At 39.0% G+C, this 16,454-nt stretch overlaps 1 protein-coding gene across 3 annotated transcripts in view; it reads right to left on the bottom strand.

Moving 5' to 3' along the window:
- Positions 1 to 16,454, bottom strand: part of eps15l1a (epidermal growth factor receptor pathway substrate 15-like 1a) — a 46,770-nt gene that overhangs the window by 22,801 nt on the left and 7,515 nt on the right. For all 3 annotated transcript variants that reach the window (XM_005734237.2, XM_005734236.2, XM_005734238.2), the window contains exons 7-18: positions 15,081 to 15,206; positions 14,504 to 14,563; positions 13,338 to 13,580; positions 12,077 to 12,234; positions 10,724 to 10,880; positions 9,620 to 9,682; positions 9,346 to 9,366; positions 6,468 to 6,553; positions 3,610 to 3,642; positions 1,654 to 1,726; positions 896 to 1,057; positions 390 to 587 (exon numbers count right to left, since the gene is read on the bottom strand). In XM_005734237.2, the coding sequence (XP_005734294.1) occupies positions 390 to 587; positions 896 to 1,057; positions 1,654 to 1,726; positions 3,610 to 3,642; positions 6,468 to 6,553; positions 9,346 to 9,366; positions 9,620 to 9,682; positions 10,724 to 10,880; positions 12,077 to 12,234; positions 13,338 to 13,580; positions 14,504 to 14,563; positions 15,081 to 15,206 (1,380 nt within the window). The remainder of the gene's footprint in view (positions 1 to 389; positions 588 to 895; positions 1,058 to 1,653; positions 1,727 to 3,609; positions 3,643 to 6,467; positions 6,554 to 9,345; positions 9,367 to 9,619; positions 9,683 to 10,723; positions 10,881 to 12,076; positions 12,235 to 13,337; positions 13,581 to 14,503; positions 14,564 to 15,080; positions 15,207 to 16,454) is intronic.

Raw genomic sequence — 16,454 nt, 5'->3', positions numbered from 1 at the left:
ACACACACACACACGCACAGAAATAATGTTTTTTGGCATAGCTATGAAAAACACTGCTTAGAGCAAAAAAAATGTTTCCACTGAAATTGTACAAATATAATACAAGAACTGAATTCAACATAAACTTGTGGATGTTATAAAACAATAATGGAAACTGCACTGTGTGTGTGTGTGTGTGTGTGTGTGTGTGTGTGTGTGTGTGTGTGTGTGTGTGTGTGTGCAGTGGCTGGCAGGAAACAGAAGACACACCACACCACAGCAGCTGAGACAAACATACACAATTGGTTCCTCTGACTTAATTGACAAGATAAAGAAATGGATTAAACATTCTGGTGGTGCCCCCTGTTGACATTCTTTAGACATACACATTAACAGGACCTGTGCCCTACCTGGTTGATCTCATCCTGGGTTGCTTTCAGAGACTTGATGATGGTCTCTAGTTGAATCTTGCCTGCGGCCAGGCTTTGCTCCAGCTGATTCTCCTCTTGTTGCAGCCGGCCCAGGTCAGCCTTGGCCCGGCTCAACTCTTCTTCCTGGTTTAGCAAGTCTGACTCCTGGGAGTGGATTTGAGTCTGGAGGCTTGAGATCTGAAAGCAGAAAACAGTGGCATAAAGGATTGGGTCAGAGGTTAAAACCTGCCAAGAGACCACTCTGTGCTCGTTGCTAATTATTTTACATTAATCTGTTTGATGTCTTCTTTTCTTCTATTTTGCATCATGCTAGTTATCTCAAGGTAATTTTGACTTCAACAAACAAACACTGAAAACAGCATATTAGAAATTGAATACATTCATTTTCAGGTATTTTGATTCTGTGATTGTTGTAGAATAACTGAGGCAGTACTCCACAAAGGGGAAACTTCTACATTATCAGCATCCTTCTCTCTCTCTCTTACCATCTGAGACTCTTCCTGGCACTTAATCCGGACTTCATTCAACATGTCTTCTAATTTGTGTTTCTGCTGGTCCATCTCCTCCAGCCGGTCCTGGGCATCTTGTTTCTGAGCTTCTAACTCCTGCAGGCTGGTTGTCTCTCTGTCCAGGTCATTCTGCATTTCCTGATAGACAATAACAACTGTTGTTGTGATTTGGCGCTATATACGTAAATAAAATTGAACTGAATTGAATTCCTGATATGCTGCCCTGTGCTTCAACAAAACTGGGCTGGGTGAACACTTGATCAATAAAGCTGATTCTGAGGCTAACAGCTCTTTGGGAACCACCTTGTTAGTTAAAATTACAATTCTACACATGTCAAACTGTGTTGTTTTTGGCCATTTTGTAGATTCACCTAATAACATGGGAACAAATTATTTCTTTTTGTAACAAACTGATAGTAACAAAGTGCCTAATGACTCATAGTTCAGTGTTAAGTGGCTGAACAAATAAAAATAAATATTCCCCGGAAAATGGTCAAGAACTGTACTGAAAATGAGTAAAAATGCAGTCAATGTTCAAAGAAAAACTTTAAAAGGCCTTGAGAAAGCCTATACAAGTACTGCTCAAGGCCAATTTAAAAAATTAATAAAACATATTACAATATAAAGACATGAACGGTGGCTGAGTATTATACACATCAAGGACAGAGTGTCTCAATTTTATGTTGAGTCCACATCCAGTTGCTACCAACTGACAAAAAACAAGCTGTCCTCACCTGCACCTCGGCACTCTTGTGTCTGATAGCCTCCTCTGCTTCCCTGATGTCCTGCTCAAGAGTGTACTTCTCCCTGGACAAAACCAGAAACATTCACACAAACACAGGCACATTGATTTTCTTATTTTAAAGGTTTATAATATGTATATAAAATAATTACAGAATTAGAATAAATAAATGAAAAGTGTATTTCACTGGTGCCAATTTAAAAAAAAAACTTTGTGTGCAACTTGACAGAAGAATCATATAAAAGGTATTTTTATTTCCCAAAACAAAATAAGCACATCTATGTCTGGCAATGGATTCAGGTCAGGCCAATGTGTTGTTACATGAGGCCAGGCATTGTCAGGCACCATGAGGAGCCACGGACCCACTATACCATGTCTGATAATGGGTCGAAGGATTTCCTCCTGATGAGTAATGGTAGTCAGGGTGCTGTTGCCTAGCCTGTAGAGGTCTATGCGTCCCTCCATGGATGGATTTTGCACTTAGACTGCAGGCTTTCTAGAGTATTTAAATGTAGAATGGGACGCAGAGCCTTCAGCTTTCAGGCCCCTGTCCTGTGGAACCAGCTTCCAGTTTGGATTTGGAGGGAAGATATCCTCACTACTTGTAAGATTAGGCTTAAAACTTTCCTTTTAGATAAAGAATAGCGTTAGGGCTGGATCATGTGACCTTGATACTTCCCTTAGGTTGCAATAGCTCTAGGAGGCTGCTGGGGGATTCCCATGAGGCACTGAGTTTTGCTGCTGGGGGAGTGTTTCCTCTTCACGCTTTTTTTTTTTCACTTACTATGTGTTTAAACAGCTCTCTGCATTTAATTATTAGTTATTATTAATGTCTGGCTCTCTTACACAGTGTGTCTTTGACCTGCCTTCTTCCCCTAACCCCAACCAGTCGCAGCAGATGGTTCTTCCTTTTATAAGGGGTTTTTCTATCCGACTGTCACCAAAGTGCTTGCTCAGAGGGGGTCATTGTTGGGGTTTTCTCTGTTTACTTTGTATTATTGTTGGGTCTTTACTTTACAATATAAAGTGCCTTAAGGCAAATTTTGTTGTGAGTTGGCAACACATAAATAAAACTGAATTGAGCTGAACTGGACATGCCTCTCATCACCATTGTTGACCTACTCCTAAATTAAACCTGCTCACATCTGTGAAAAACATCGGACGTCAGTGGTGGACCTGCAATTCTGGTATTCTGTGGAAAATGCTCTTCGGGCTCCGTGGTGCTGGGCAGTATAGGGCCTACAGCTATTGTATTGATGCCTGTTTCTGATTGTGTGGTCAGAGATATTCACACCAGTCATTTTGTAGGGCTCATCCTGTTCCTCCTTGCACAAGGGAGCAAACGCCAGTCCTGCTGATGGGTTAAGGACCTTCTTTAAGCCCGTCCAGCTTTCCTAGAGTAACTGCCTACCATCTAGAATCCTCTCCATGTTCCTGGAACTGTGCTGGGAAACATAGCAAACCTTCTGAGAAGGGCTCATATTGGTGTGCCATCATGGAGGAGTTGGACTACCTGTGAAACCTCTATAGCGACCAGGTATTGCCTCATGGTATCAGTTGTGACCCTGTCCCTAGGCAAATGCATAACTAGTGAAAAAACATTCAGAAAACATAAAGAAAAAAAATCTCAGTGGTCTCTACCTGTAAAACCACTCCTGTTTTGGCAGTTGTCTTATTGTTGCCCCTCTAGTGCACCTGTTATTAATTTCATTAACACCAAAGCAGCTGAAACTGATTAACAACCAACCTCTGCTGCTTAACTCACCAGATCAATAAACCAGAAATTTAATTGCACTGATGCTATATTCTGTGGGGTTTTTAATACGTTTTTGAGCAGTATTTAAACATTATACAACAAAAAGATAGGTAAGATAGACACTGCTCACTCTGTGTCATTTGAATGCAAGTCCATTTTATTATATTTAGTAATAAGTAGCCAGTTTGTTACCTGAGAGTATTCCACTGGGTATAGGCAAGAGTGCTGACGCAGCATAGTGAATAAGTAGTGAACAAACAAAAATTTGATAAAATACATGCATCAAAGGAAGAGTGGATAGCTGTGTGTTTGGCTGACTGGGTGGCTAAGTAGGTAGATGGATGCATGGATGGATGGATGCATGGATGGATGGATGCATGGATGGATGGATGCATGGATGGATGGATGGGTGGATGGATGGATGGATGGATAGATGGATGGATGATGGATGCATGGATGGATGGATGGGTGGATAAGCAGGTGGGTGAACTAATGAAAAGCAGATCTGTGTAATTATGTTTATGTCAAAAGTCACACATGAGGGGAAACATAATCACAAGCAAATTAAAGTAAATTCAACAACCCATGTGCATAGATCTCAGCAGCCACATGCACAACGAAGCCATTGTGCGTAACAGTGTCTACTTTGCAAGCACTGCAGCAAATTCATGGTCTCATAACTTGCTCGCTTGAATTAACCTGAACTGACAGTTTGTAAGGCAGAGCCCTAAGAACGAGGGGCCTTAATATGACTAAATCACAGTCTCAGTAATGGACAGGTGCTATTTACTGGTTTAAACCAAATTATCCTGTGTGTGCAGCATGCATTATTTACTATTACAGTTATCTTTTGCTGTAAAGCAGTAATGAAATCTGTCTACTGAAGACTACTTTAATGCTCAAGTAATCTTAAAAACCCTGGGACTATAAGTCAAGCTCAGAATACTCTGCACTCCTGTCCCATTAGTCTATTGTACACTATTATATACCTTTTGTGACCATTAAAAACAAATAAATAAAAAGAACACTCTTAATGAGAATCAGGATGCTGCACAAAATAAAGACATATAAACTTGCAAACAAAAAGTTGATTAGTCTGCAGCAAACACATGTAATTGAACCATCACTAAAAGGGAAAGCTTTCAGAAGCCACTGATAAGTCAGTTCATCCAACAGCACACAGTAGAAATTACAGCTGTAGTTAAACTGGCAAACTTCATTCATTCAAGTCAACAAATCAAGACAAGTACTTACTGACGTGTAGCACAGATCGATTCTCTCATAGTGATTTTTGATTTATTCACAGAATAATAATAAGACTATACAAAGGCAAATATGTGACTTTCACGTCCATTTAAAGCTTTAACTCTATTAAATTACATATAAAATAAACCAAATATAAGACAGTTTGTGCTAGCATGTGGTGTACACTTTAATGACTCAACAATTATTTAGACTTTAAAGGATATTTTAACGTAGAACATTTGTACTTCTACTTTAGTAAAAGTTTATTTTCACAGAATGTACATATATTGTAGTATTTCTACTTGTATACATGTATAGGATTTAGGATTGAAAACTTCTTCCACAACCGTGAACAGCTGATAATCAGCATTACACCATGTGGGCTACACAGTTTTGGTAGCCTGTTTATTCATGTTATTTGTAACATAAAACATGCACACAGTTTTCATCCCTGTTTCCCTGCATTTAAAGTATATCTAGATATCTACCAAGATTTTCTCAATTCTTTAATACTGTTCTTTCTGGTTTCTTTATGAATACTAATCCTTAAACAACAATAGATATTGATGTGTGGCATTTCCCTGTCATTTCAGGTCAAGGGTAGAAGACTAGAATGACTGATCAACAACAGACATAGCTAAAATGAAACCATGTGTTAACTAGCACAAAGATTACCACAAACCATGAAAAATTAGCGTGAGTTGCAGGCCTTCCCAACTGCTTCCACTTTGTTATAATACCACTAATAGTTGACTGTGGAGTATTTATTAGCGAAGAAATTTCACAACTGGACACAGGTAGCATCCCATCACCTGAACTTCACTGAGATCCTGAGAGCAAACCTTTCACAAATGTTCGTAGAAACCATCTGTATGCCTAGGTGGTTGATTTTAAACACCTGTGCCCATGGAAGTGATTGGAACACTTGAATTGGATTGGTGAAGGAATACTTTTAGCAATATAGTGCATGCTGTTGCCTCAGTGTAACTTGGTGTCATGCAGTAAACTGAGCAACTCTATCACAAAGGCTGTGGTGGCAATGCTTTGAAAGTGACCAATCAGAATCAGAACCAGAGAGACTTTATTCCCCAAGGGGCAATTAAGATTCACACCAGGACTCCTCTTCCTTCGGGTCCTGCCTTCCAAACTGTCAAAAGCAAGATTGCTTTAAGCAAAAATAATTCAGCTTTGAGTGAAGAGTTACCTTCAAGAGTGTGAATGTGCTGCAGAAATTGCAAAGCAGACACTCACGTGCGTGATGGCTTCTTTGTGCACATGGCTGCTGAGTACTACATGCACAATATGATGAATTTATGAGTAATGGATTTATTTACACAAGTGACAATGAATACCTGCACGTATGAAATTTGGCTTTGATTATGTTTTTTTCTCGCAGGTGACCTTTGACATAAATATGTATACAGATAGAAAACAGTCTAAAGAGACTAAGGATGCTGTCTCTAAAAGCGTATTTGCACCCCACCCCACCATTTAGCAAGCTCTGCCTGTGGGTTATAGACATGGTTCAAATTCTAAAACTGGCCACAATAAAAGTAACTTTGGAAATGAGAATGCTGCTGCATTAAAATATAGTTAAAAGATGTCTTGTTGTTACTTCCAACATTATTTTGACAGGATAGAACGGTGACAGAAAAGGTAGAACACTGTTCTATGTGTTATTATGATTATACTAATGGATGGAACTGAAATGAATTAAAAGTCTTGATATTAATGTTAACAGTGGATTAGTGATGGAGCTTTTTTGGTACTGCAATTTTGGTACTGTTGATGACCCTGTTTGTTACCTTTGCAGCTGAGCGATCTCCTGGCTGATGTCATCCAACTCCTTGATGCCAGTGAACTCTCCTGAACCCACTGAACTAGAGCTGTCCTGTAAAAAACAGCAAAAAAGGACAAAATAAGAGACGGTCAAGTTGTCTCAACAAACACGATGAAGTAGGATGATGAAATGGCACCAAATGAGCCATGGCAGAATAGGCCAATGGAAGGAGAAAGAGGTAAAAACGGATAGGAGAAAAACTGAAGGTCAAGAAGAGGAGCAGCACGGAGGTGGGGCTATGTCTATCACCAACATGTGAGGGAGGTGTCACCACCAATGACAACCTGCAAAGGACAGGAAAGATTCAGGACTTTTCAATTTTATCTTCACCTCACCTTTAAAAAAAATCTATATTGGTCTACAACAAGCTTCCAGTATTTTTCTCTCTAGCTTTGGGAATTGCAGAGTAACTTAATGGTACTATAACGATATGTTACCTGCAATAAAAATAAGACAACGATTCTGCAATGCTTTTATGTCTGTGTGACCTATTGTGAAAAAAATGCATCTCGGAAGCATTGTGCTATCTTTGTTTTTATTACGGTTATTATGGCATTTAAATAAATTCTATCAATTCAATTCATTATCATCCCAATAATTACTCTCCACGCTGTCTGCCATTTATGCTTGCTTTTGATGAGCACCACAATGAAGAATCTTTAGTAAAGCCTCTGGAGAGTAATATTGGTAAAAAAAAAATACATTTTAGAGTGCCTGCATGATTTAATATAACATAGGACAGGATGTACCCCGTGAGAAGCGGGTTACATCCTGGACAGCTTGCCAGTCTGTTGCAAAGCTAACACAGACAGACAACAGACGACCACCCGTGCTCACACTCGCACTAACTGCCTTTGGACTTTTGGGAAGAACCCTGTACTTTTTTGCTGTGAAGCAACCATGCGCCACCATGCTACCCTTGTTATGCTTACATGCTGAGTGGAAGATATGTGTGTTGTCTGATCACACACATTTCACAACCAAATACGCTTTCAGTGAAGTATTATAAAAAAAAGACTGCACATTTCCTGTCTTCATTGCAAAGATATGACTGGCATTTCTTCTATTAAAAATCCTTCTGAGTGGACCTGTCGTGATGCTGGATCTATGACACAGCATTTCTGTTTCTTCTGCTTTTTCTGGCATTGTTTAGGCTTCTGGTTTAATCATTTGCATTTCTAGTCCAGTTAGATATTTCCTGCTAAGGTTACATTTGTAGTTCTAGTCTTTTGTTTTGGTACTGTCCCTCCCTTGCATTCCACATTTCATGTCTAGTCTCCCTCGTCTTCATGTTTGTTTACTCGCCCGTGTCTGTTTTCTGATTCCTTTCGGTCTTTCCGGTTGACTGTGTTCCCAAGTCTGTTTGATCCCCAGTCCCAGTGTTAAGTCCATATCTTAGTGTGTGTCTCTTGTTTTTATTTCAATAGTCCCTTGTCCTGTGCTTAGTGTATTCATTTTTACTTCCTCCATCGTTGTGTCAGATTACTTCCAGTCGTGTTTCCCATCTTCTCATTATCCTCTGTGTATTTAGTCCTCTGTCTTCCTCTGCTGCTGTCACATCGTCCCACATGACTGTGTATTCTTGTGCGCTTCGTTTCCCTCTTCCATCTCTGTTCCAAGTTTGAGTTTCAAGTTTGTTGTTTCCAGTTCTCTCCCTTTCAGAACTGCCTTAATTCTTCATGGCACAGATTTAACAAGGTCTTGGGAACATTCCAGAGATTTTGGTCCATACTGACATCGCAGTATTACACAGTTGCCTGCTACACAGTCATGATGCAAATTTCCCGTTCTCGCTTTAACTTCCTGTCATGTTCAAGAAACCAGTTTTAGAAGATCTGAGCTTTGTGACATGTTATGTTATTCTGGTGGTAGCAGCTATCATAAGACGGATCCACTGTGGTCATAAATGAATGGACGGGGTGAGTAATAACCACTGACACAAGGCAGGATGGATCCATACCGTCATGCTGTTTATTTCAAATTCTGACCCTACCATCCACATGTCGCTGCGGAAACAGAGACTCATCAGACTTGGTAACATTGTTCCATTCTTGTGTTGTCAAATTTAGGTAACCCTGTGTGAATGCTAGGCTCAGTTACTGTTGCCTTCCTATTAGTCTGGCCATTCTCCTCTGACATCCCCAGTGTTGGCCATTTCTGGCCACAGAACAGACACTCACTAGATACTTTCTCTTTGTCTTTACTTTTCTTTCTTGTAAATCCTAGAAGTGGTTGTGTGGGAAAAGTAGATTAGATCAGTAGAATGGCAGATTCTGAAATACCCAAGCCAGTTTGGCACAAACAATACCAATTAATGCCACATTCAGGGTAACTTAAATCACCTTTATTCCCCATTCTGATTCTCAGCTGAACTTTGACGTCTTAAAAAGTGCCACTGCGTAAATGCACGGAGCTGCTGCCATGTGATTGGCTGATCATATGTCTGTCATCAAAGAGTTCAACAGGTGTAATTAACCAAGTGTTTGGTGAGTATATTGTATGTTTAAATAACTGTATCATATATCTGTTTTTGTTGTCATACTGCAACTAGTTTTGCGCGTTCAACTGAGTAGATGATTGCTGAATTGAGTTATTTACTGCAAGACCACAACTACAACTGCTACTAACAGATTTGAGCTTCCTTAAAAGACATCCTCAACAAAAAAGAACCAATTTTTCATCCAGTGATCCTGAATCTTGCCATGATCAAGACAGTTTACAGTGTGAGGCAATCTTACTGTACTGTATCGAAATGGAGAAAAAATTCTTGCAAATGCTTTCCAGGAATCAGTGAAAGCTGAAAGCATTTAGAAAGTAGTATGTTATAAGCCCATGTTACCTACCCACAACTTGAACATTATGGCCTAAGAGAGGAGGAAGAGGCGAAAGGTAGAAATGTTAGCAACAAAGAGAGGATAGAACAGTGAGCAGTAAATGTCTTTGGTTTCACCAATTTAACCCTTCACAACATTTCCATTTTATTTTGACATGGGTCAGCATTTGAGTTATTTTCCAGCAGAAGTAAACCACTCCCAAGATAACACATGTAGCGGGAAATATGTACACCTTGCAGCCTGAGAAAGAGGAGAACAGGGAAGTAAAGAACAACTGACTCACCCGCCTCATTTCTGACAGAGCAGCCATCTCAGATCCCACTGGAGTAATGTATCCTGACATACTCTGAAACCACAGAGAAGGTGGTGGTGAAAAACAGCATCACGTCTCTGATGATGGTGAAAAACAGCATCACGTCTCTGATGATGGTGAAAAACAGCATCACGTCTCTGATGATGGTGTAAAAGTCAAGTGGTTTTATTGTCATTTCAACCAGTGAAATGTGTGTGTGTGTGTGTCAGTCCAGTCACTGAGTGTTCAGGAGTCTGACAGCTTGGGGGAAGAAACAGTCTGGCAGTGAGGGCCCGAATGCTCCGGTACCTCTTGTAAGAAAGCAGCAGGGTGAAGAGTGAGTGTGTGAGGGGTGCGTGGGGTCTTCCACAATGCTGCCGGCTTTGCGGATGCAGCGTGTGCAATACTTATAAACAGCAAACTTCTCTGATGATGGTGTAAAACAGTAAGCAAAGTAGCTTTATTCCATGTAAAAACAGAAACTTTTGAAAACCTTTTAAACAAGAGGGACTTTGATTACATTATGTCCCGCCAGAGAAGAAATAATCATGGCTTAACAGTGATGACAAAAGCACATTTTGATTAAAAAAAACAACAACTAGGCTTTAGGCTACAGGTCATTGTAAAATGTATATAATATAATAATAAACTCAACAAACTTGAAACTCATAAACTTACATTTTATTCACAAAGATACTCATGAAACATATCTAATGTTTAAACTAAGAAAATGTTAATATTAGCTCAGTTTGAATTTGATGGCAGCAGCATGTCTCAACAAAGTTGGCATGGGAGCAACAAACGCTAACGGGCTAACGCATTATCTTGTTAATGCGTAAGCGTCGTGCAGCCCCACGCACGGGGCGATCCGCGTTAACTCGCTAACGGAGATTTGCCGCGTTAATGCGGTTATGACGTTAACGTCATTTTAACGATTTAGCACTGACAGCACTAGCTTTTATGTTTTATTGTGAATTAAAACAGGTGAGGTACAATGTAGGTCTCACTGTGACAGCCAATACTATATCATGCAAGCTGGGGATGTGAATATGTCGACATTAGCACACCTTTAACAGCTTTGATGATGCTACTTACTGGTAGTGGAGTGCTTCTTTCAGAAGGTGGAATCATATCAGCAGTCAGGGATTGTGGAGGATCAATGCCCTTACTGACTTTCTGCTGGATAAGATGCATGGAGAGGGCAAACTGCTCCCTGGTCAGCTTGCCTATCTGTCTTGTATCTGCTAAAGCCCTGCGAGAAACAACATAATCGACAGAGACACATTCAGTTCATTCAGTTAACCTCAGCTTTTATATTGCAAAGGTTCAGTCTAATAAAAATACAAAGGAAATGAACCATATCAAGTCTGATAGCAACCAAATCAAGCAGCTCCAAGTTCATTTTTCAAAGTCACGTTTGGCACATTTTTTGGGCAGAGCTATGGTACTATAATGATTTTCACCCAGTAATATCTCAGCAAACTAACAACTGGATGTGTCCGTCTTGTTAGCAAAAACTTCAATCAAGGATTTGTGATAAGTGGCAATATCTGCGGAGCTCTTTTTTCTGGTCCTGGAATCTGCTGTGGAGGAATTTTGGCAGCTCTTCTTGGCAGAATTATTTTAATCTTAATTCAGGCACATGAGAGAGTTTTCTGGCGTTTTGTTTTTTTTTTTAATCATGGTTTGGCGTGTATGACCCAGTACTCTGGATTCGATTTTTTTTTAGTTCTGTTTATGATTATTGTGTGTTTCTGAATAGTTTGTTCTTTGTTTTGGTAATTTTGAGTTTTCTATCCTAGGATATTTCTCCTCTTTGTTTTATTCTCAGTTTTTGTTGTGTCTCCACCATTTGTAATTTGTTATTATCGCTAACTGTTTATAGTTAATTCCCTAAATCTCATCTTTCCTGCCTCCTGTGTTCCCCTTATCTGTTGACTCTTCGTTTTCTCTATCTTTGCTTAATCTGTGTCTCGTTACCCTGGTGTTTGCCATATCTCTGATTACCTCAGTCTAAGGCCTTAAAGATGAAGACAATAGCTCATCTATAAAGTATTTGTCAGAATTTTCCCAAATGCTTTTTTAAAAACACAGCAATGTGTGTAAACCAAAATGTATGATTCCGGTAGGTCTTGTTTACCTGAATGAATATAGTCATTATTTAAAAACTGCATTTCTTCTTTACTCTGGTTATTACATTTTATTTGATGATCTAAATCAACCAAGACAAATATGCAAAAAACAATTTTTCACAGTACTGTATTTATATCTCTCATAATGGACTGCCAACATTTTCAAACATTTTGCATCACCAATTGCAATTGACGTTTTAAATATAAAATTCAGTTTTTATTTTTTAAACGTATCAATTATTGCACTGCTAATTAATAGAAATGATGAATATTAGTGTCTGCAGAAAACTGAGAAGAATTGTGGTTGAGTTCCTACCATATATGGGCAAGAAGAGTCTGAGAAAGTCCAGATTGCATGAAGATCTCCTTTACTTCCAGTCCACTGACAAAACCATCCATGTCAGCATCCGTCTTTAGGAAGATATCGTCATAGCGGCCACGCTCTGACACAGGGACCACCCAGTTCACCGAATGCTGAAAGAGACAAAGACTCACACTATGTCATTTTTTTATTTTTGACTCTGAATCAACCCTGTTAAAACTATCTGCAAATCTTTTACCTAGACTTGCAACTTTTGCATGTATGATTAACTATGGTTCTCATTCTTTTCAGGAGATCACTTTACATAATACATACATGCATACATACATAAGCATTGCACATCAGAGAAATGAACCTACAGAGACTTAGAGAGCTCCAACTCTTTAGGTCTCTATAGGGAATTTGACTGGAATCATCACAGTTTGAGTGCATGAGAATATAAAATAATGGCTCAGGAAAGAAAAACGTAATGTAGCCTTACCTGCATTGTTATGACAGTATACTTGACCAAACAGTAACTGCCTGTTACTTTTTAAAGGGTCTACTTAAACACATCAACCTGCATTCACAAGAATTTTAGTAAAGTTGTCCTCAGACTGTCACCAAATCTCAAACTTATCCGAGAGTTTTAATAGATTTAATTTGAAATTCGTTCTGCTAAACGATTCACTGTTTACATCAAGACTTGTTCAAGTTCAACTTAAGTTAACAACTGAGACTTGATGTCTCAGGGCGAGAGCAGGATGGTAAAGAATAAACTCCATCAATAACAAAAGCAGCTGCATCATTATGGCAACACAACTTTGGCTCTTCGCAAGTATCTGCACAGACAGCATGCTAACGCTAAGCAGGCCAAGAACCTGAATCCTGGCCCCAAAACTTCAACAGGTAACAAACAAATGTATACGTTTCTACCTGTTTGAATTCATTTTCCTAATCAAGGATTTGACCCTTTTCAAATCCTTTTTAATAGTATCCTTTGTAATTCTAGGCTACTTGGTGCACAATGATGGTGGAAAATATGAATTAACAATTTTAGCATAGCCGATCTGTTGTGATAATGAGAGAAAAGTGAAGCTGCTGATTTACCAGTCAGACTACGTTCCTCACCTATGGTCACAGGCTATGGGTAGTGAAATACAAGTGACAGAAATGAGGCCCTGGGACTAAACCAGGAGTAACTGGAGAGATTATTTCTCTTGGCTAGCATGGGAATGACTTGGTGTCCCCTTAAATTTTTTATAATGTTTATTACCTGTCCAGACTTGAGTGTGTGTTTGGGTGACAGGCTGCCAGTGCTGTTGAGCGAGTTCATGCTGCCGTGGGAGGGTGTGGAACGTAGAGAATCTTTAGGTGGAGGAGGGCTTGCAGGCAGTCCAGGTAAAGAGCTGGCCACAGAGCTGAGACTCTTCTTCCTCTTAGATGGAGGGATGAGAGCAGAGGGGAGGAGTGCAGGAACAGGCTCTTTTTCCAAGGCCCGGTACACCAGGTGCATGGCCTAGGAGACAATATCAAGCTAATACTACATATTTACTGGTTCACATACTCCTGAATGAAATGAGTTATGTCCCAAACCTGTTATTTTTCCAAAAGTCCAAACATGAAAGCCTCACTAGATTGCTCCTAACTTGCGCTGCCACCTCAGAATTAATTCAATTTTATCTATACAACAAACAGCAACAGTCACCTCAAGGTGCTTGATTGACTTCATCAGTGGCGATACTCAATTCTTGTTCACCTGATTCACATTAAATCTTTTGTCTATTGGGTAATAATGAAAAAACAATCAGTTCTTTCTCTACTTATACTCATAATTCATTTATCTTGTTATTAAAGCTGAGACATGACCATTTTTTCCATATGTTGAAACACTGGCTTGTAGGCACGCACAGTTATTTCCAGCTAGAGACAGTCACACAGCACGAGAGCTTTTTGTACCTTGAGTCAAAATTCTGTTCTCTTCTTTCCTAAAACTAAATTATTTGTGTTCATCATATGTGCACGATCCCTACAGTCAAACATGGGGTTTGAGTTTTCTTTCAAGCAACCCTACAAACCGTTCTCTCTTGCCAGTCATGAACTTGATCTCCAGAATTCCTGTTAACCAGTCATTCACATTACTTGAAACTAGAGAAGCAGTGATCTCTTACCCTTCTCTTCTTATCATTTTGTATTTACTTGGGTTATCATTGTCTAATATTTAAATGTGATAAATGTGCAGAAAAGTTAAAAAACTACTTTTTCAGCTGAAAAGGTTAAAAAGTACTGCATTCTTTCTCAAGATATTTGTAATACAGTTTGAGCTTTAATTTTAACCATTGTGGAGATAAGTATTTGTTATATTCACATAACGTTTCAAAGAAACAGATATTGTCAGTCAAACTTTTGCATCTCAATGTTAATCAGATGAGTATCACTCACCACTGCAAACTCATCTTTGTCTAGATGGCCATCCTTGTCTATGTCACTCAGGTCCCAAACCTAACAGTAAGAAATAAACACGATTAGTGAGATGACCAATGATAATTGAAAAGGTAACTAAAGTACAATACATTCAATTTCTTCAGAAAAAAGACCATTTTCTAACAGTTCATGACATTATCGGGTGCCTGTCACTTGGGAGATAGAGCAGGTCAACTACTAATCAGAAGGTTGGTGGTTTGGTTCTTGGCTGCTCCCAGTCTGCATGCCAAATATTCTTGAACAATACAAGTGGCTCTCCGATGCATGAATGTTAGATAGAAAGCACTTACTTAGAAAAAAACAGTACTTGTATGAGTGGGTGTGAAGCTTTGAGTGCACAGGTAAAGTAGAAAAGTGCTACTTAAGACCCAGTGCATTTACCGTTTACATTCATATAACTGAATGTTTCTGAAAGAAAACCCATTACATTCTGCCTTCAGTATTTTAAAGCTTCAACACAAACCAAAACGCCATGTTTACACATCCTTGGGCTTCTTCTTAAGTCCAAAACAAAAATCCTAATTGGACTAAATACCTTCCCAAGGACATCCAGAGGTAGCTTGGAGTTGATTAAGACTGGGCGGACTTTCTCTCCTGACAGCAGGCCGTTGACTGGAACCAGACTTTCAAAAATCCCATCAAATTTATTCTTCTCCTCTGGCTACAAAGCAAAAGACACACTATTTATTTCAAAAGCTTAAACATCTTGTGTTTATTCATACCATAAAGACAAACGTTGCTTTCCCAAATACAATTTTTGGAGATTGGAGATATGATGGCAATCATCTGCTACAATTTGAGGCTTTGCACAGAGGGGGGTTTCTTAAATTATACATAAGCTAAACATAGCTTGTGCTAAATTTAAAAAAGAAGTCATAACTCATAAGCAAAGTTAACACAATGTATGCCATGTGATGCACAAACTCTGAGTGCTGCCGAAGCAAGAGCACCAACAGATTTTTCATTTGTGAAAAAGCAAAGTATCTGAATATTACAACGTTGTTAAGTTTTCAGAAGGATTGCTGCATTAAAAAAAATTGTGCATTCTGTAATTAAGCAGGTATATGTGTGATTCTATAACTCTGACAAATCACTCTACACATAAATGAAAGATAATGGATGAAGTTTACATCAAAAAGAAAGTTAAGCTATGTACACACTGTAAGGGATCCACAACGATGTGGCAACCACATACCGTAAAAAGTGAATGTCATTCAGCAGCGTCAAACAATTACAGGCCGCAGCAACAGGAAGTGGGCGGGACCTGAGATAAACTTTTCTAAATTTTCAGGCATGTGACTGAAGTAACTACCAATGAGAGCAAAGAATACAGGTCTTTGTTTTTAATTCAGTTGAATTTTAGTTAGTTGCCAGAGTTTCTTGTTTCAGTTCTATTTTCAATTTTTAAAAACGTTTAGTTTTTATTAGTTTCAGTGTTATTTTTTATTTTATTTATTGAGATATTTTATTTATGAAAATCAGTATAGACATTACACTATAAACATGACTTTTTGAATACAGTCGACACACGTGCTTGTAGAATTCCAAAGCCTGGATAAAAACATCCGTCAAACCTTCATCAGCCAGTTTGAGAAAACAAATTTTGACCACATTAAGGTGATGCTGGAGTGAGGCTCTGGTGACAGGAATAACCCACACTATTTTTCACACCCTCTTTGTCAGGACTCAAATGATCAATAGTCACTTAAAGACCCTCGGGACCACCTTCAAAGGGGGCAGCCCCCAGTAGGGGTTTATTACCTGGGATTTTACAAACAAAGAAACCTCTTGGATAAGAGGCAAAACATCTTCATAAAACTAAAGACATTGAGTTGCCTTCTTTTCAATCTCTCAAGGCCATTCTGTAATTATTGCTTTACTTCAACATCTCAAAGTCTGCGTCAGTGTG

The sequence above is a fragment of the Pundamilia nyererei genome, unplaced genomic scaffold (genome assembly GCF_000239375.1).
Source record: "Pundamilia nyererei isolate P.nyererei 1_Seehausen unplaced genomic scaffold, PunNye1.0 scaffold00057, whole genome shotgun sequence".
NCBI lineage: Eukaryota > Metazoa > Chordata > Actinopteri > Cichliformes > Cichlidae > Pundamilia > Pundamilia nyererei.
This window is presented reverse-complemented; position numbering and strand designations above follow the sequence as displayed.